This window comes from Pholcus phalangioides, unplaced genomic scaffold (assembly GCF_987345545.1).
Source record: "Pholcus phalangioides strain wild (caught in Gottingen) unplaced genomic scaffold, Ppha-v1.0 ptg000027l_1, whole genome shotgun sequence".
Taxonomy (NCBI): domain Eukaryota; kingdom Metazoa; phylum Arthropoda; class Arachnida; order Araneae; family Pholcidae; genus Pholcus; species Pholcus phalangioides.
In genome coordinates, this window is record NW_028301617.1 from 9,928,024 (window position 1) to 9,948,284 (window position 20,261).

Sequence of the window (20,261 nt, forward strand, 5' to 3'; positions counted from 1 at the left end):
CATCCCCAGTTCCCAATATCCAATCAGAGGAGAGGGTGGATCCCATTTCCCCTGGAGCCCAAGATGTAAACATAGACATCAACGTAAACATGGCGGACACGCCCTCCCATATAGATGACGACGAGGGGTTCATCCAAGTTACTTATAAGAAGAGGAAAACGAATATTCCGCCCATTGTTCTCTCCGAATGGGGCCCGCGATGGCTAAAAGACTATGCTGATATCCGCAGTCTGTGCGAGTTCCCCCCAGACGCAAAGTCCACCCCTACTTCAGTCTCAATCAAAGTCTTCTCTGAGAACGACTACAGAAGGGTTACTAAATTCTGTACCGAAAAGGGCTTCTGCTTCCATTCTTTTCAGATGGAAAGCGAACGAAATCTTAAGGTAGTGATTAGAGGCCTCCCCACTAACGTGTCACCTGATGAAATAGCGGAGGATATCCTGTCCCAAGGACACGAAGTAATTAAGGTCTCTAAAATGAGAAACTATCGCACCGGATTCGACTATCCGTTATATCTCGTCGAATTCGCGATCAAGGATAAGGGAATCTTCAACATAGTTGAAATAGCAAGCATCCCGGTGCAGATAGAGAGGTATAAGGGGAACAGAAATACACTCCAATGCAGGAACTGTTTAATTCTCGGCCACACCTCCGTGTCCTGCAAAGAAAGACCCCGATGTGCGTTCTGTGCAAAAGCACACGCCGGCCGAAACTGCCCGCATAAGGGCAATATCAATTTCAAGAAGTGCTTCCTATGCAATGGGCAGCACTGCTCAACGTATGGGGGCTGCCCCGTTAAACTAAAAAGGCAAGCCCAAGAATCAGGCAGGCTGGTGATCCCATCCCTTCCGGCCATAATACGACATGACCCCACCCTAGCAAAAGCAACACCGTTGAGATCGTTCGCCGACATAATCAAAGGCGCACCTGCCCTAGCCGCGGACGATGAAGAAGCTTCAAACGCCCCTATGGAGACAGAAGACACACGCCCACTCGCGAGAAGAAACTCTTTCACGCCTTTAACTAACAGGCCAAACTCGATGGCGTTTACTAAAATAGCGCACTACTACACAAAGAAGGGGAAACACCCTCTGTTTAAAGGGTTCTCCCTTCAGCAACATCAATTCGCTGAAGAGCTCGAGAGGGCGGTTGAGAACAAGGTAACAGCTGACGTCAGCGAAACACTAGAGGGCGTACTTGCATGCGTCGAAGATAACGTAAACAAACAATGCCACACCCCCCTAACAGAAGCGGAGGACACCACACCCCCCTCGGGAGCGCTTGAAAGCGGTGAAACAATCCCGTCTCTGGAGTTCACCCCACAAGAGACAGACATAAATTATGAAATTAAATCTATCATTCTGTCTACCAAGAAAATAACCACCATGATTAAACCCCCCAGAGAGGTGGAGAGTAAGCTTTCCCAAATTTTATCTGGTCTCACCGAGGTCCTGAACCTCCTATCATCCAACTTCAGCAATTAATACAAACGCTAACAGCAACAATTTTAGCCTTCCAAGACCTCTCACTGTGATGTCCTGGAATGCAACAAGCCTGATACCAAGCATCAGAGAGCTCACTGAATCCCTGGTAGAGCTAGACGTGGACATATTCCTATGTCAAGAAACCTGGCTGGTCCCCAGTGCTCAAGTTAAGATCCCCAGATTTCAGATCCTAAGACGAGATCGATTACATAATCGGGGAGGAGGAGTCGCAATATTCATCCGCAATAATATTCCATTCTCCCCTCTTGATCTTCCCGACTCATCTATGGAGGCTGTTGCAGCCACCGTAAATATTAATAATACTAACATAAACATCGCCTCTATTTACAAGCCGCCCAATAAAAATCTTGATCTCAATCTTCTTGCCTTCCTCTTTAACACTAACACGCCCACTCTGGTGGCTGGCGATTGGAACCTGCACCACACAGCGTGGAACTGCAGGTACGACCAATCAAAAGGCACCGCCCTCTATCACTTCTGTCAAAATAACGTAATTAATATTCTTGCCACTAGGGAGCCTACCCACCACCCTTCCTGCTCTCTCCAACTCCCCTCCGTGATCGATTTCGCCTTAGCCAAAAACTTTGACCACGCCCTCTCAATTACCACACGAAAAATAATCGACTCCAACCACAATCCAATTGTTATTAAAATGGATTTCCTCATCTCCAGGAAAATCCCGTTTCTTACGAAAACAGACTGGGAGAAATTCACAACTGAATTGTCCGAAATCTCAGAAATCACATTTCCCACATACACAGAACCACTGATAGATGACGCAATCTCTCGCATCACCGATGCCATATCTAGTGCCATAGCCCAGAGCACAATAAAAATAAAAATCAATGAACACCAATTTGGTCTATCGAAAGAACTCTTAAAGAAAATCCGAGATAAAAATAAAATTAGAAAGAAGTGGCAGAAATTTCGTCAACGAAACGACAGGATCCTGCTCTCTCAGCTCGAGAGGGAAATAAGAGCAGAAATTAGGGCGTATACACACGAGCGCTTTAATTATTTCATGAGTGAAGTCAATTTATCGGACGGCTCCATCTGGAAAGCTCTAAAAATATGTAAGCCAAAGCTACATCTCATAAACAGAATACATGGTCAGGCGGGCGTGGTCTTCACCCCACAAGAAATAGCGGAAGTTTTTGCGGAAACGTTTGAGAGACAATTCATGCCAAATGGCTTACAGGACAACGACACGAAAAACATCATCCATGATACCATTAGAAGGTTCTTCAGGACAGTTCCCCCGCCAATGTCCGAGGACGGAGTGGTACCCCTCACGGACATTCAGGAACTTGATGAACTTATCAAGCACCTTAAGCCCAGGAAAGCCCCCGGGATAGATAACGTATCCAACCAAGCGATTAAGTCACTCCCCCTCACGATAAGAGCCAGTATAGTCAATATATTCAATGCCATGCTAAAAATCAACTATTTCCCCGCCCACTGGAAGACAGCTGTCATTAAATCGATACATAAACCGAACACTGATCCCCTTTTCCCACAGAACTTTCGTCCAATCAGCCTTCTTTCTAACTTGGGCAAGTTATTCGAAAGAATATATATTAGAAGGGTAAACGCCTACTGCGAAAGCAACAATACGATCAGGGCTGAACAGCACGGCTTCCGAAGAAACCATTCATGCGTCACTCAACTCCTAAGAACTACTGAATTCCTAATGGACGCAATTAATTATAAAGAATACGTCTGCTCCCTTTCTCTTGACTTCTCCCGCGCTTTCGACAGAACGGACCATCCAACGCTTATTTACAAACTGATCCATATGAACTTTCCCCCAAAGATTATCTACTTCGTAAAAAATTACTTACAGGGGCGTAGCTTCACGGTCAAAGTTAACGACGCGCTCTCGACGATCCGGCCCGTAAGGGCTTCGGTGCCTCAGGGTAGCGTATTGGGCCCGCTGCTCTTCTCCCTCTACGTGAATGACTTTCCAGCCCCTCAGAGAGGGTTAATTAGCCAATATGCAGATGATGTTCTAATATCAACCAACTGCAGAGACCCACAGAAGGCATTTGAGAATCTGCAGGAGACAGTAGATGAGATCGAGGACTACTGCATTGAATCTGACATCGCCCTGAATCATGGCAAATGCAATTTCATTTGGTTCCACAAGAGACGAAACCCGCCCATGGGCCAAAACCATTATATACAACTTGGGCAGGCCAGGCTCCCGCCAAAACATCAAATTAAGTATCTAGGCATTTTCCTTGACAGGAAATTAAATTTTAAAGCACATACTGAATATGTAAGAATGAAAGCCACAAAACAGCTGGGAATGCTAAATAAGATCTTTTTCCCCAACAGCGGACTTTCCCTAAAGAACAAATTAACCCTTTACACCACAGTGATTAGACCTATAATCACATATGCTGCACCAGTATGGGCCTTTGCCACTAAAAAGAATATTAGTACACTGCAAGTTTTCGAAAATAAAAACTTCAGAAAATTTGCCAGAGCGGGTTGGTACTGCCGCAACATCGACATAAGAAGAGATCTAAAGGTCAGCACCTTTCTGGAACATATTCGAAAACTCGCAGAGGCGCAATACGAGACGTTGCGTAACTCTGAATACTCACATCTTGCAGAACTCGTTAACTACAACCCAGAGGTTATAATAAGATACGGGCGCCCTCAAAACATTCTCTCTCGACCCTGGTGAGTGTATAGTGTAAATACTGTAAATACTGTAACTTTTGTAAATATTTTGTAATTGTTTCCCTTTACTTCTTTTTCTTATATTGACATTATATCGTAACTGCATCTCATGTAAAACCAGGAGAATAGGAGAGAAACTAGTAACAGCCCAAAACGAAACCAAAACAGTAGTTACAAGAACGCCCCATAGATGGCGCTACTGAAATGAAAATCTACCTCGGATAGCGAACTAAACACCAAACATGACCCCAGAGGTTTTTTGTCGTCCAACAAGATCGGGCGAATTTTTCCTCTCCCCCCTTTTCCACCTAGAGACGTTCCTTCAGACCCCTTGAAAACCTGACCATAATAAGTGCATAATGTATTCACTCAACTGTTTGTATTTCAGCTAGTGGCGTGGCATTTTACCTGCAAAAATGATTGAGTATTGAGCTTTAAACTACCCGACTTTGACATCTCTCGTACACAACATTTACACACACCTTGCACCACATGCACTTACACTTAACAATATAGGCCACCCCCTTAGTGGCCCGCGGATAAGACCAGTAGAATGTCCATCAAAAATAGTGACATGGAACTGGCAAACAAATCTTAATTCAGCTCAGCTCAGCTCAGAGGTGAAGTCATTTTTTTATTTTTTTATTTTTTTTATTTATTTTTTTTTTTTTCCTGTGCTCCCGTAGTGAAAGGTCATGCGATAGAGTGCTCCTGCAGTTTGATACAAAACTTTTATTTTTCAGGTCTCTCACGCTTCCCTAGCAAAAGGCTGGTGCACGAAAGCAGATCGCTAAGCGATTACGTAAGATCTGGGCACTAGCCACAGATTCCACCATTAAATATTTTTTACTAAATTCCCACCTCCCATTCCTAGTGTTGCCCTCCCTTCCCTTCCCTCCCCAACCTGGCACCTGACATGTTGCGTCAACAATGTGGTAAGTAGCTCTTTTGTGCTTGCTATAATGGGCAAACATTGCCCGTATGCTAGAGCGATCGACCCGCAAGTCGTAAAACTGATTGAGCTTGCAAAAACTTGTGATACTGTACCGGGTAAGCTAAGCGAATTTAAAGCAGCCCTTAACAAGTGGATATGCGGAGTCCGGCGTATATCCGAGAACCTAAACTCAGAAGATGATGTATGCGCCATCTCTGAGAAATTAGAAAAACTAATTACTACCCACATAGAGGTAGTATGCTCAGGACCAGATAAAAACGTAATCAAGAGCAAATTTATTTTAGAAGCGAAATCATTCTTTGTTGTAACCCTCAAGGAAGGGTGTAAACATAAGGAAGCTCAGCAATTTAGAAAAAAGGCTCCCCAAGCCAGTTCAGATGCCATATCACCCGCAAAAATACAGGGGAATAAATCCAAGAAAGGGCCTAAATCCCCAAAAGAGCACCCCATAAGTGACTCGTCACTTACGGATGACTCAAATAATGCAGAACTTAGCTCATTGCACCTACCAGCAGCAACAGAGGGCAGTGGCGTAAGCAGCGACACTTCCTCGAGCTCAACAAATTCCGAGTCGACAACGGACAGCAGTTCAGATGACCTCCTTGGACCAAAAAACTTTTCAGAAGATTCCACCAACTCAATGAGTAGTGAAACAAGCGAAGCACCCATGGCTACGCCACTGTCAACCCCCACAAAATTTTCAGATCCAAGCAAAATACCTCCCGCAGAGTCCCCCCTCTCAGATGAGCGTCTTCTGAGCACGGGGCTAATGACCTCTACTCCCAACCCGGAACCCCGAGGTGAACCCGTTAGAACCATTGACCCCCCCCCCTGCCTCACCTCTGTGCGGAGTTCAGAATCAGTTATTGACCAAGCGCTTGACAACCCGGATCAGCAGCCCAACAGCTCGAGAACCGAGAACACTGAGCGCACGTCTCCCACCGTCGCGGCTCCCGCGACCCAAACTTCAGATATACCACACCACGAAAATTCAGATCATACAGGTCTCCGCTCAGGATCCGAACCCGCTGAATCGGACCGTGACCCAACCAATAAAAATGCTATAAGCACAAGAGCCAATAGTAGCTCAGAATCTGAAATAGAAAAAGTGATAGATAATGAAGGATTCACAACTGTAAAAAGAGGAAAAAAAAGTAAAAAGCAGCGGCGCAATGAACCCCCTCCCTCATCAGAGATCAACGTGGGAGCGAGCACCTCAGCTGCCCCCCCCCAGATCGTACCCAGTCGTCAGCAAAGCTCCTCCCAGCCCCCTCGGAGATATAACCAAGCCCCCCGCACCAGAGGATTTCAAAAAATCCCGGCAATTGTTTTAACGGACTGGGGTAAAACATGGTTGTCTGACTTTGCGAACATCCGCTCACAATTCTCCCCCCCCCCGGAAGCCAAAAGAACACAGAATACGATCGTCATACAAGTGCATTCAGAAAATGACCACCGCCAAATAACTAAGATCTTCGATGAAAAAAACTTTAAATATCATACATACCCCCTCATTGACGACAAATTATTAAAATTTGTCTTGAGAGGGCTCCCCTCAAACATAGATCCCGAAGAGATCAAGACGCAACTGGCCACCCAAGAAATACATGTAGAAAAAGTAGTCACCATGAGGAACAATGCTACAGGGCGATTTCTCCCACTGTTCCTCGTGGAGGTTAAACAAGAACAAAAGCAAATTGCTTACGCCACTGAAATTGCAGGCATGCCCATTACTGTCGAACGTTACAGAGGCTACGCGGCGCCAATCCAATGTCGCCGATGCCTAAAATGGGGCCATTCAAGTTATAGGTGCACGGAGGAAAGCCACTGTGGCTTTTGCAGTGGCGTACACAGAACCGACAGCTGCCCACATAATGGGGATAAGTCAAAAATGAAGTGTCTCCTCTGCGGAGGATCCCACACTGCCTCCTGGTCCGGATGCCCCAAAAAGCCTAGAACAAACCCAGGGAAGTGTCGAATTATTATACCCAGGCTCCCCCCGAGGCTCCAATCCCCCGGTCTGGGAAGCTTCCCGCCACTGCCATCCCAACAGTCCTATGCGCATGCGCTCTCTGCCCCGGGAGAGGATGACGACTTTGAACTTGGAGCAGAATCGCTATTGGTTCGCCCATCGACCAATAGCCAATCACCACAGGTCATCTTTCATGCAAGTGAAACCTCGACTGAAAAAATTGCAGAGCTCGCAGATAATTGTGAACATCAAAAAAATTTTACAATTTGAAATTTACACTCTCCCCTGAGACACGAGAGAGCAAGCACGCTCTGATCGAGCTCCCCAAATTCTCATGATAGGGAAAATAACATGCTGCGAAGTGCAGCTAGATTAGGCACGCATCCGTACTCAGTCGGATCATAAACAGGAAGTAACCCCAACAATAATTTAGACTGCAAACAATTGAAAAATTCGGAAAAATGGCAGATTGCAAAACTAAGACTGTGACTCTTGCCGAACAACCAGTTTGCTTTCTACATGAAGTGATCCTGGATGACGAAATGGAAAACGAGGAATGGCACAAGCTGATAGCGAAATACAGCCGGAAGAAGGCGCGAAATGCTGACCTAAACCGAGCCACCATCGCTTTCCTTGACACCATCAAGGATCACTACAATTACTGGGAACCTTCACACCCAAGGATACGGCGCCCGGAAACAGAGGTTTTCTACTGCACGGGTGACGAGTTCTTGAGGAAGGCCATGGAAAATTACACAGTTATCGTAGCCAAACCAGATGACCCGGAAATTCCCCTCTACAAGCAGCAGCTGAGATGGAATATCAGCCAAGCCTTCTTAATAGGCAAAGACTGCTTCTTTGACGAGGCTGTGAATGAGGCCATCTGGGATGCTTACTACGAGGAAATCAACGACCACATTTGGAAAAGGGCCAAGAGATGGGACAAGATTCCTGACTTCTTGCTGGAAAAGTCTGTCCCGGATACTGAAGCCCACCTTGATTCAACTTCCTCACCAAGCATAAAGGCGACTACAGACCCTCCAAAAGAGACGAGTGATAGCCGAGACCCACCAACCCTCGAGGTTAAATCGGGAAAACCAAGCTCTCCTGTAAATTTCCAGGAAATTAATGACGGCGAAAAGACCAAAGATGACGTCCCCACCGAAGAGGATGCCCAGATCAGTCCCGCCCCTGAAGACGATCCGGCGGCAGCGAACCAATCGCGCGACTGCGATGCGAAAATAGCCCCGCCCAAGCGTCTAATGGATGCCGACGAGCCGAGCAACGAAATGCCGACAGATCCCGGGTACCCCGACGGTGGTGTCACGGTCATAGCCGAAAATATCGGCGGTTTCATCGATGAAGATGACGACCGGGATAGCCCCGCCCAGGTGATCGAACCAGCAGCAGCTGTCAAATCGCGCGAGGTCAGCAGAGTTCTGAACGTGCCGCCACACGAGACGAATAAGTCCGACAGCGAACGTCCGGCTTCTTGTGGTGAACGTAATGTGAACTGTGCGATCGTGGTGCGGGCCGATCGGCACTGGCGGGTAATATCCCGGAAAATCCGTGAAAACTGCCGTGATAAAGTGCGGGTTAAACTATCTCACGGCGAATATAGAATTAACTTTTGCAACTATGACGACTACAATAGGGTCCTAACATATCTCGATACTTGCAACGCTGAAATCATAAAGCGATCCACACCGGATGCCCCAGCCCTTAGCGTGGTCTTACGAGGGCCCGATGTATCAACACCCGTTGATGACATCAAAGATGAACTCACTGATGAAGGGTTCACACCGATTTCAGTAACGCAAATACGCTCACGCAGGAAAAAGATAAGAGGTAAATTATTACCCCTTTGGAAAATCGACCTACCAGCCTCCGACGAATCGAAGCGAATATTCGATCTCAAAAGTCTTCTCTTGATCGACATCACGATCGAAAGACACCGGAGAAACCCTGGCCGACCGGTACTAAGCATCTGCAACCGATGCCAGACATGGGGCCACAGCGGTGACTCGTGCGAGCGCCCCCATAAATGTATGGTTTGTACGGGCCCTCACGATGTCAAGCAGTGCGGCAACATCAGAGGAATTGACCCCCCGATCTGCTGCAACTGTGGGAAGGACCACATCAGTATATACCGTGGTTGTGAAACTTATAAAAAAGAACTCGCTAAACTACGAAACCCGAGAAATACTTTGCCCACTCCTAATGTTATACATGGAAATAATAATCATGAAAAAATCCCATCATCCGAATACAGGAAATCACGTAAAAAATATCTTGATCATTCATTTATCCCAAGAAGTGTGTGGAAACATTTCTACGATCGGAAAAAGCAAATTTCCCTTGTAAACGGGAAAATAACCAAACATAACGCGATTGGACGACCGGGTTCTACGGATCTCCCTACGGAACAGGACGTACTGCCGACGATAACCAAGTCTACGGACCTCAAGCGCCCGACAAACCCGAAAGGACATTCGGAGCAAAAGCGCGGTGAAGCCTGCAATCAAGCCCGAGAGACCAAGGGCCAGTCACGGCACTCGTCGATCCCCAAGAGGACCGTAGGAGTCACCGCAGAGCCAACAGCCCGGACTTCGGCAAGTACCGCAAAGGTGCCTGTGTCACGACCGCGCGATTCAACGGTTGAGGACACAGAATCCGACGGAACTGTCGATTGCCCTGACGCAACATCTGAACTTTATGAAATTGCAAAGAATTACATGACCAACATTATGAAAGCCACCTCACGAAAAAACAAACGAGAACTTCTGCAAGAGTTCAAAAAAGAGGCTGGACTGATTCTTGCGCACTGAAAATTCTATGAACAACTTGCAGAGATAGCAAGCAATTACCGAGAGACTTTTTGCGCAGTAGCTCCCAGAAACCTAATTTCTGAAAATTTTTGTTTTTCCTCTATCTTTTTCTTCATTTCCCTTCCCCAACTGTTTCAAAAATATTTTCTAAAAAATCCCATAAAAAACAAAAAATTGTTTCTAATTGAAAAATTGGAAATGTAAAAATTCTCAAAAATATCTTCTTCATCTGTCCACTACCATCTTTTTAATAATACTAATTCTATTCCCCATTTTTTCTTCACCTTTTAATTAATTTTGAATTAATAATTGTACTTTTTTCTTTTTGTATGTATGCTCTCTTTTCAGCCAATACCAGACTGGCAACTCATCCGGCCAATGAGGATGAGACACGGCGAATCCAAGATGGCGCCGAAAAGCAGTTTACTTTTCCTGCCTAAAATATTAATAATTAATATGACTAACCAAGCTCGTCTAGACATGTTTAATTTATAAAATTCCTAGTTAATTAATGATATTCTTTAATTAACTGTGGGTCCCCCACTAGACAGTTCTCCCAAATTCTGACCGACATACACGCACTCTACACTTACACGAACACTTGCGCCCTCGCCTTTCTCTTCATAATGGTCCCCCGCGGGCCGGTTCTGAAGGCGGCAGATGTCTGTAAACAGATAGGCCCCGCCAGAAATCTTTAACTTGTAACTTGTAACTTGGGAGAACAGAATACGGAAAGGGCCACACCCCCTTGGGGTTGGAAAATCACCCAAATCCCCTGAAGAGATTAAAGCAGAAATTGAAATTCAAGCCCAAGTAAGTGAAGAAAAATCACTTCAAGTAAACTTCAGGAAAACAATGCACGAACTAATTGTCTGCACTAAACGTGCTGACATGTCTGACGTAGACTCAGAATACGAATCCTCCGTCGAGGAAATTGTCAACAATACTGCGCACCTGGAGGAACCAACTGTCCCTACCCCATTAATAACCACGTCTGCCCCGAACACAGCTCGAACCCCATCCCAAATTGAAGATATCTTAAGGTCAATCCCTGAAAAAGATATCCCAGCACTAATTCAAGCACTCCAGCAAATAATTAAAAAGCATAACAATTAATCAACAAAGCATCTTAATTACCAAGCCCCTCTGCGTCATGGCATGGAACGCGCGTGGCCTCTTCAACAACTTAAAAGAACTACAAGAAGAAGTCTACGCCAATGACGTAGACGTGGTAGCTGTCTCAGAAACTTGGCTCTCAGCACACATACAGCCCAAAATATTTGGATTCTCGTGTATCCGATCTGACAGGCAAAGCCGTGGCGGAGGGGGCGTCGCCCTATTCATCAAAGACTCTATTCCCTTTTCGCCCCTCCCACTTATCCCATCCGACCAATTAGAAACCATTGGTGCCGTCCTCTACCTTAATCGATTCAAAATATCGATATACTCGATTTACAAACCTCCAACTACGCCTCTGGATATCGATGCACTCAATCTTATCTTCAATACACATATGCCGGTTCTTGCCATAGGCGACTGGAACTGCAAAAGCCCAATCTTCTTCAGTAACACAACTAATTTCAATGGAAAAAAGCTCCGGAAGTACGTCATCGATAAATATTTAACGATACATTCCACACCCACACCCACCCACACACCTGACACGCTCCGATATCGTCCCGATGTCATTGACCCCAACACTCAAACACAGAGAAGCGCCCCAGCTCTCGTAGGGGACAGACGTGTTTTTGCTCGCTCCGTCTAGGGAGCCATTTCTTTTTACTTCCAGCTTTCTTTTAGGTAACCTGTCATGGCAAGGTCCAAAAAGAAGCCGAGGCAAGCCGCACCCAAGCCAGCGCCTGCTCCCGCAAAGGAATACCAGTGTTATCTACACCATGGTGCCTTTTCTAAGCATTCAATCGAATGGATGAAATACTTCGCGGAAGTAGACTCTACTCGGCGGAACTGGAATCTCCGTACTCGCGAGGAGGTAGCAGATGACCCGCATCTCCAGTGCCAAGCAGTAAACCTACTGGGTTATCACTCCAAGGACACTAAGTCATGGGCCAACAAAGAGATCCGCTGTGAACTTGAACGGCAATTCATTGAATTTGTCATTGATCAATCCAGTCATAGCTACTGCAAGGACCTGGTTGTCAAACTCAAGGACCTTGAGGGGTCTAAATGCATCCTCTACGAAGACGTAGATTCGTCTCAAATCCTCACGGACCAGACCCAGCCTGATCCGCACGAGGTCAACTCCCGTCTTTTCAGATCTCCTGATCCGAGTGCTGATCCGTTGGCACTCGAGGTAATCGCTGAGCAGCCACCACCCACCCAAGAAGCTGTGGGAAAATCTCCGATGGAACCAGAAGAGCTACGGGATGGGACTAGTCCTGTCCCGTATGCTTCTTCTGAAGGACACATGGCATCCTCTGTTCCTGTAACTGGAGATCCTGCGTCAGCCTCTTCTAGCTCACCCGGATGCGATATCCCCGTCCCAGATGACACAACGAACCCTATTGGTCAAGCCGAACGCAACAGCCAATCAGATGCAACGACGAAGAAATGGTCCATCTCCATTGAAAGCACAGGAAATTGGATTGGTACAGACATTCACCTTACGAGAATTTGCGCCGACCCATTTTCTGCTTCCATTTCAGATAACCAGATTGAAATTCTCTTTCAGTCGGAAAATGACCTGCTCTTGGCACGGGACTGGCTCCGAAAGGAAGGGCGAATAGTGCAGCCCAAAGAAAAAAGATCCAGTCTTTTCTCGATCCTCCTCCGAGGCCTTGAAAAACAGGCCCGTGCTCAAGATATCAAATCAGCTCTAGAAACCTTGGGTTTCACTACAAAAAAAATTGAACTTTTTAGGAAATCCAAGCACACGAAATCGGGTGTCTGGAAAATCTCACTTCCAAAGAACGAGGAAAACAGAAAAATTTTCCAGTTAAGATCCCTTCACCATCTTGATGTCACTGTGGAACGATTCATCAAGAACTTTCACTCCTTTCAGTGCCACCGGTGTCTTGGATTCTCGCACTTTGCGGCTACCTGCACTCTGCCTTTCAGATGCGTCAAGTGCACGGAGTCCCACGATCCGGGCCTATGCCGCAAAGTGCGGGGATCTGACCCACCTGAGTGTGCTCTGTGCTCTGGTCCGCACCCAGCCAGCTACAGGAAATGCCCGGTCTTCATTGAACACCAGCTTCAGAAAAAAAAAATGATGAGACCCAACATCAGAGGCAAAAAGATCATTCCCACCATTACCTTCTCCAGGAGCAACCGGCCTCCAGCGAAGTCCGTGCTCCCGCACGTGGTGCTAAAAAAATTTGAACTTTTTCAGGAAGCCAAAGAAAGACCAACGCCAGCGGTCCTCACCAAGGAACCCCCCGGCCTTAGGACCACGGGACCTCCTCCGACCAGCCGGCCGCCAGGCTCGCCCACAAATCCCGTCTCACCGGCTCACAAGAAAAGTGACTCGAGAAATCTAGCCGTAGTCATCACGGACGTAACATCTATTATTAGCAACATGGCAGCTGACAAAGTAATAGACGGCATTGCTCTCGACGAACTCCGAGCTTTCTTTCAACAAGCCGAGATGCTAAAGAACCGATGGTCATCAGAGATAACTTAGGCCTACTCTGAGTTATCTCTCTTCCTTTATTTTCCTGGTATCCTCTTTCCAAAAACCCAAAAATCTCTTCAAAAAAAAACTTAATAATTCCAAAAAAAAAAAAAAAAAACTTTCATTTTTAACTAACATTTAATTTATTTTATAACCAACTTTTCCCTATCGTCTAGGAACTTTGTCTTCTATTTTCTTTATTTTCAGATCCTAGATTGCAGAGAGGTCCAGCCAATCCAAGGGCTCCATCCAGCGGTCCAATCACAGAAGACCAGTCTCTCCGGCTCTCTTCACCAGCTATTATCTCTTCACTAAAACGACTAACAACATGGGGTTGTGACGCTTTTTTTCACACTCAACACTTTTTTTCAACACACCTGAACGAGAACTGGTTGCGAACGGACGTGCGGAAAACCTTCAGACATAACGACGTGCAGTGCAGTTCTCCCGTAGGCGGTGAGGGCAGGAGGAAATCCGCCCCTCCGAGGGGACACCACCGGACCCTAGGCACAGGCTGGACGGGTCAGAGCTTTCAATGCTCTCAGTACATATTTTTGACAATAGCCAAAAAAAAAAGAAAAAGTGAACATATTCTAGTGAGGGCCAAGGCTGGCGTGGCCTGCTAGATAGCGGCGCGCTAGCCATAGAATCCACGTTTTTTCCCCCACTGTGTTTTCTCCCCCCATCTTACCATCACCGTACATCTAGCATGGAACTTCAGTGACATGAATTCCACTAGGTAAGTAACAGCAAGGTGAGTGGTATTCTCTTGCATGTGCTCTTGTGAAAAAATGGGACTAATATGCCCATATGCCGATCAGAATGGCGCCGATGCCATCACTAAAATGCGCATGCTTACGACGGACCTCGACGAGTCCGGGCCACGGGCCGAATTTGGGAAGCTGTTCCTCCCATGGATCGAAAAGCTGAAAACCCTCGTAATGGGTAATAACATCGCTCATAACAGCTGTAAATTCGAACAAAAACTAGAGTGCCTAGTAATTAAATATTACCGGTTGGAACAGGAAGGGAAGGGTGAAGTGGCCCTTACGGGCCTTGAGGGGCTGTTCTGTGATGCCAGAAACCTTATGGAATATCTGGAGACGAACTCATGTAGCCACAAGCGGGCTCTCCTTTTTAAAAGGAAACTCACATCCACCCCCCTCGCACAAGGTGACTCGGACCCCCCTCCCTCGGGGAACGAAAAAAGGAAAAAGAAACTAAAAAAGAAGGGTAAAAAAAAGAGGGAAACTCAAAATTCGGGGAGCTCAACAGCCCCTGGTAGCTCATCAGACTCAATGAGATCTGTCAACCTAAGCGAAAGCACCAAAAATTTGACCCAAGGGTCCGGAACGTCCACGAACAGTGGGATAAATCTTAGACTAAATTTAACTGAAAATACGCCCATAATTAATGAAGAAGAGGACAAATCTTCTGAAACACAACGAACCACAATCTCCGAGGATAAATCGCATAACACCTCGGCGGAATCATCGTCAAAAAGCACCTCTATGAGCCAAAATAGCTCGAGCTCAAATTCCGGCTCTTCGGCTCCAAACAGCTCATCAGCTCAGAGCATTACTTCGGCTGACAGCCCGCAACAAGAACAGATCTTCGCCACACATAACGCGGAGCATTCAAGTGCAACGAATGGAAACGGCAACCAAAATACATTAGCGGCGGATGAAACAAATGTGACCCCTAAGTCACCAATTTGCCCCCCTATCGACACGGGGGCCGGAACATCAACAAACACTGACGTTACCACAAATTCGACAGGGAACGCCCACCCAAGTAATAACATACCAGTGGGAGACGCCCCCACTGATCCGGCGGACAACGCCCACCCGATCCCAAACACAACAACAGGGAACGCCCACTCGCTGACAGCAGCACAAAACGTAAACACAAATATTCCCCCCACGATTCCATTGAACGAAGAGGGCGAAATTGATGAAAACAACATAGATAATGAAGGCTTCCAGCCTGTATTACGTCGCCCACGAAGAAAAAAGAATATCCCTCAAATTATTCTTAGAAAATGGGGGAACACTTGGCTCACGGACTTTGGCGCCCTCAGGGCACTGTGCGAAGTTCCGCCTCTTTCTACCCCAGCACAAAACTCACTTATTGTTGAGGTGTATACTGAAAATGATCACAGAACTGCAACTAAGTTCTTTGACGAAAGAAAATTTGAATATCACACTTACCAGAGATTCACAGAAAAAACACTAAAATTTGTCATCCGCGGGCTACCGGCCAACGTCCGACCCGAGGAAATAAAGGCGGAACTTATAAAGCAAAACGTTGAAACAGTTAAAATTGCAAACATGACCACAAGGGCAGCGAATAGACCCATGCCACTATTTTTAATCGAAATAACAGTTGCAAACAAACACTTTGCCAACATCAAGGAAATCGCGGGCATACCAATAGATATCGAAAGATATCGAGGGAATGCTGCACCCATACAATGCCGTCGCTGTATGGCCTTCAACCACACGGCCCTTTTCTGTAAGGGCCGGGCAGTATGCGCCTTCTGTTCAGGGCCGCATGAAACCAAAAACTGCAAGGACAAGGGCGATAGGAGAAAAATTCGATGTGCGTTCTGTGGCGGCCCGCACACTGCTACGTTCCCAGGTTGCCCAAGGCATCCCAATGCCCGCAAACAAGAAAAGGGGCGAATTTTTACCCCACTTCTCCCCCTACATCTTCGCCCCCCCTGTGAAGAGGACTTTCCCCCTCTCCCAGGAAGCCAACCGCCGGCAGGGGACCAGTTGCCCGAAACTGTACAGCCCCAAATTGATGGAGATGAAAACTTTGAACTGGGCACTCAAACAATTACAATTCGCACATCCCGGCCCCAAGGGCCAGCTGATGAGCCGCACATAACACAATCACCAAGAAAAACAAATGATTACATAAATGACCTCAAGATCAAACAATCCGAACTTCACGCACGAATTTTTCCAGGTGCCCCACCCATGGCAGAAGGAATAGAAATACAACAATTGCATACAATGAAAGAACGACTTGGGAAAATGAACACAAGCAAGCAAGCCGCAAAAGCGGCATATAATTACTATGTCATAGGAACCGAGGAGATTGACTCTGATGAGGAAATTTTCGAGGATGCCCACGAGGAATTAACACCCCCAGTGAGCAACAAATCAATGGAGCCCTCACCCAAGACAAATTTGGCCCAGGAGACACCGCCTGAGCCCGCACAAGGAAATAATACCCAAACAAGCAGTCAACCCGAACAACAATTATCCCAACTGCCCATACAAGAAAACGAAACCAAAACAAACAACATACCAGTTGAGCTTCTTCAGCAATTACAGAACCTCAACAAGGAAAACATTCAAATTTTAATTACCTTGTTACACACACTCCTCAACAATAGCGCAAATAATTAACGCCCCCCCCAGGCCCCTAAGGGCAATGGCCTGGAACTGCAACGGACTCAGGGACAACCTGAAAGAGCTCCAGGATGAAGTTCATAGAACCCAGGTTGACATAATCCTTCTATCTGAAACCTGGCTGCTCCCAAGTAACGACCCGAAGCTTCCGGGCTTCTCAATAGCCCGCAAAGATCGATTGCACAATCGAGGGGGCGGAGTCGCAGTTCTCGTGAGAAACTCTTTTCCCTTTCTGAACATCACTCTCCCCCCTTCAACAGAAATGGAGGCAGTAGCAGTCGAAGTGCACATAAACAATAGACAATTCATATTTTGTGCAATATACAAGCCGCCCAGAAATAAGATTGATACTGATCTTCTGAATGCAATATTCAACACAACCAAACCAGTCTTCATTGGGGGCGACTGGAACTCTAAAGACCCACTCTTTCACAGCAAAAAACGAAACAAGCATGGAGCAGCCCTTAGACGCTATTGCATGAATAAATTTCTTCAAGTACACTCAACACCCATTCCAACACATATCCCAAGCTGCCCTAGGTATGAACCAGACATAATTGACTTCGGAATCTCAAAAAATTTTTTACACGACATACACACCCATACCAAAATCATACTCAATTCACCACATAACCCTGTCTATTTTGAAATAGACCACCAAATACCCAGAACTAAGAGGATATTAAAAAGGGTAAACTGGACTAAATTCCAGGAGCTAACTGAAGATGACGACATAATTCACATAGAAGAGACAACACCAACGCAAATAAACGAAGCGGTCACCCAAATCACCACTCGCTTCCAAGAAGCGATAGAACAGGCGTCGGAGGAAATACACTTCTCGGACCACAGATACGGGCTGCCAAACGACATTCTTCAAAAAATAAAATTCAAAAACAGAATTCGGAAAAACTGGCAGAGATACCGCAAACGCATTGACAAAATTCTCCTAAACAAACTCCAAAGCGAAATTAAAAGGGATGTCGCTAACTTCACCAACGATCGCTTTACAGATTTCGTCGGAAATGCCACTGCCGAAAACGGCAACTTATGGAAGGCCTGGCGAATATGCAGACCCCCCACATCGCGAATTACAAAAATTAAAAAAGGAAACCACTTTGTTTTCGCCCCCCAAGAAATAGCAGAAACATTTGCAGATGCGTACGAACAACAATTCACTCCTAACAGAGTACAAACAAGACAAGAAACAATAGCCACCTGCCAAAGAGTGACCGCGTACATACTCTCACACAGGGCACAAGGCACAGACCACATGGACCTCACCACTGAAGATGAAATAAAAAACCTTATTAAAAATCTTGATGCAAAAAAAGCTCCGGGGGCGGACCATATAAGCAATAAAGCTCTCAAACTAATGGCCCCGGCCCATCTTTCCTCACTTTTGCACATCTTCAATGCATCACTGAAAACAAACTTTTTCCCAACCCCCTGGAAACACGCCATAATCAAGGCGATACACAAGCCCGGCACAAACCCAGAAGAAGCGACATCGTACCGCCCAATATCGCTCTTAAAAAACTTCTCCAAACTCTACGAAAGAGTTGTAGCGGCAAGGCTCTCGCAACATATAGAAACTAATAATATAATCAGACCAGAGCAGCATGGATTCCGTCCCGAACACTCATGCGTAACACAGCTACTAAGAGTCACGGAATATATTACAAACGCATTCAATTACACAGACACAGTGGCCGCTCTTTTTTGCGATATAGCTAAAGCCTTTGATAAGTGCGAAATAGCCACCCTACTCTCGAAACTCATCGCCCTGAGGTTTCCACCACACTACGTACTCTTTTTCTACAATTATCTGATGGGCCGTACCTTCCAGGTCAAAATAGATCAAGAGCTATCAACCACCAGACCCGTACGGGCCTCCGTCCCACAGGGCAGCGTCCTGGGCCCACAGCTCTTCTTACTATATATCAACGATTTCCCTACGCCCAGAAATGGTATACTTGCACTATTTGCCGATGACGCAGCGATTCTATGCAGCAGTAGAAACCCTGCATATGCCCTTTGGAATCTCCAAGATGCTGCCCACGACATAGAACAATGGTGCGTAAATTCTGATGTGCGAATGAACTACGACAAATGCAAGTTCATGTGGTTTGCGCGTAGAACTAAATTACCTAGATACGCACTTGCGTTTGGGGGACACAGACTGAACCCAGTCACACACATTAAATACCTCGGGTGCATACTCGACAAAAAACTTCTCTTCAGAGAGCATGTTCAAATGGCCCGGAATAAAACTGTTGGAATCATGGGCATGCTCAATCGAATCACTTTCCCTCAAGCACAACTAACAACACACAATAAAATAATCCTTTACAAATCCATTCTTCGACCCACAATGCTATATGCCTCCCCGGTATGGGCCCATGCCCGCAAACTAAATATTAAAGGACTCCAAACAAGACAAAATAAAATACTAAGGCAACTTCTTCACGCACCTTGGTATCTCCGGAACATTAATATCAGAGCAGATTTGCAAATCTCACATCTCTGGCCATATATACTCCGCCTAAATCAAAGCCAATTCGACCGAATGAGCGAGTCAACGTACCCACATATCCGAATAATTGTAGATTATGACGTTAATGAACAATGGAAATATAGAAGGCCCAAACAAATTAGGCAACTACAATGGCACGAGCTCTAGCTCCTTGTGTCCAACATACTTTTCGAGCACCCAGTACCATAACCTCCATAGCACGAGCCGATAAACACACCACTTCCATAAGGGGGCGTTCCCACTCCCTTCTTGTAAACAAACAACATGAACTGATCGATGGATGGGGAAAAGAAACACCAAGCAGCAGAAAAGAGAGAGAAATAGCTCTCTCTCTTCTCCTCTGACGTCACGAACGGCCTCTACAAGGTCACGGAGCGAGAAAAAGAAGGGAAAGAAAAGAGAAAAAGCGCTTGGCACGGAGCCAAAACTGCTCTCCCAACTTGCCTCTCTCTCGTCAGAGGGCGCTGAAGGAGGAAAAAAAAAAGAGAAACTTTTTATTACTATTATAGTAGCGGAGGGCTTCCCTCACATACGCCAAAAAAGGCCTAGCGGAAAAGGCTTAGGGAGTAAAGTCGGCCTCCCATGACAACATGTAAATATAGGAGCGACCGCTCGCCCGACACGGCTCACAGCTGAGCGGAATTGAACCGTGCTGAAGGGGATCCCAGCTCTAGCTACACTGTACATATTATACTTAACCATATTTAATCAAGGAACATATATT

At 46.1% G+C, this 20,261-nt stretch overlaps 1 protein-coding gene across 1 annotated transcript; it reads left to right on the top strand.

The window, feature by feature from the left end:
* Positions 1–1,533: 1,533 nt before the first annotated feature.
* On the top strand, positions 1,534–4,613 carry LOC149068380 (uncharacterized). The gene is made up of 4 exons (XM_089251553.1): positions 1,534–1,946; positions 2,178–2,865; positions 3,349–3,622; positions 4,582–4,613. The coding sequence occupies exons 1-4, from the start codon at positions 1,534–1,536 to the stop codon at positions 4,611–4,613; spliced, it is 1,407 nt and encodes a 468-aa protein (XP_089107679.1).
* The last annotated feature ends 15,648 nt before the right edge of the window (positions 4,614–20,261 follow it).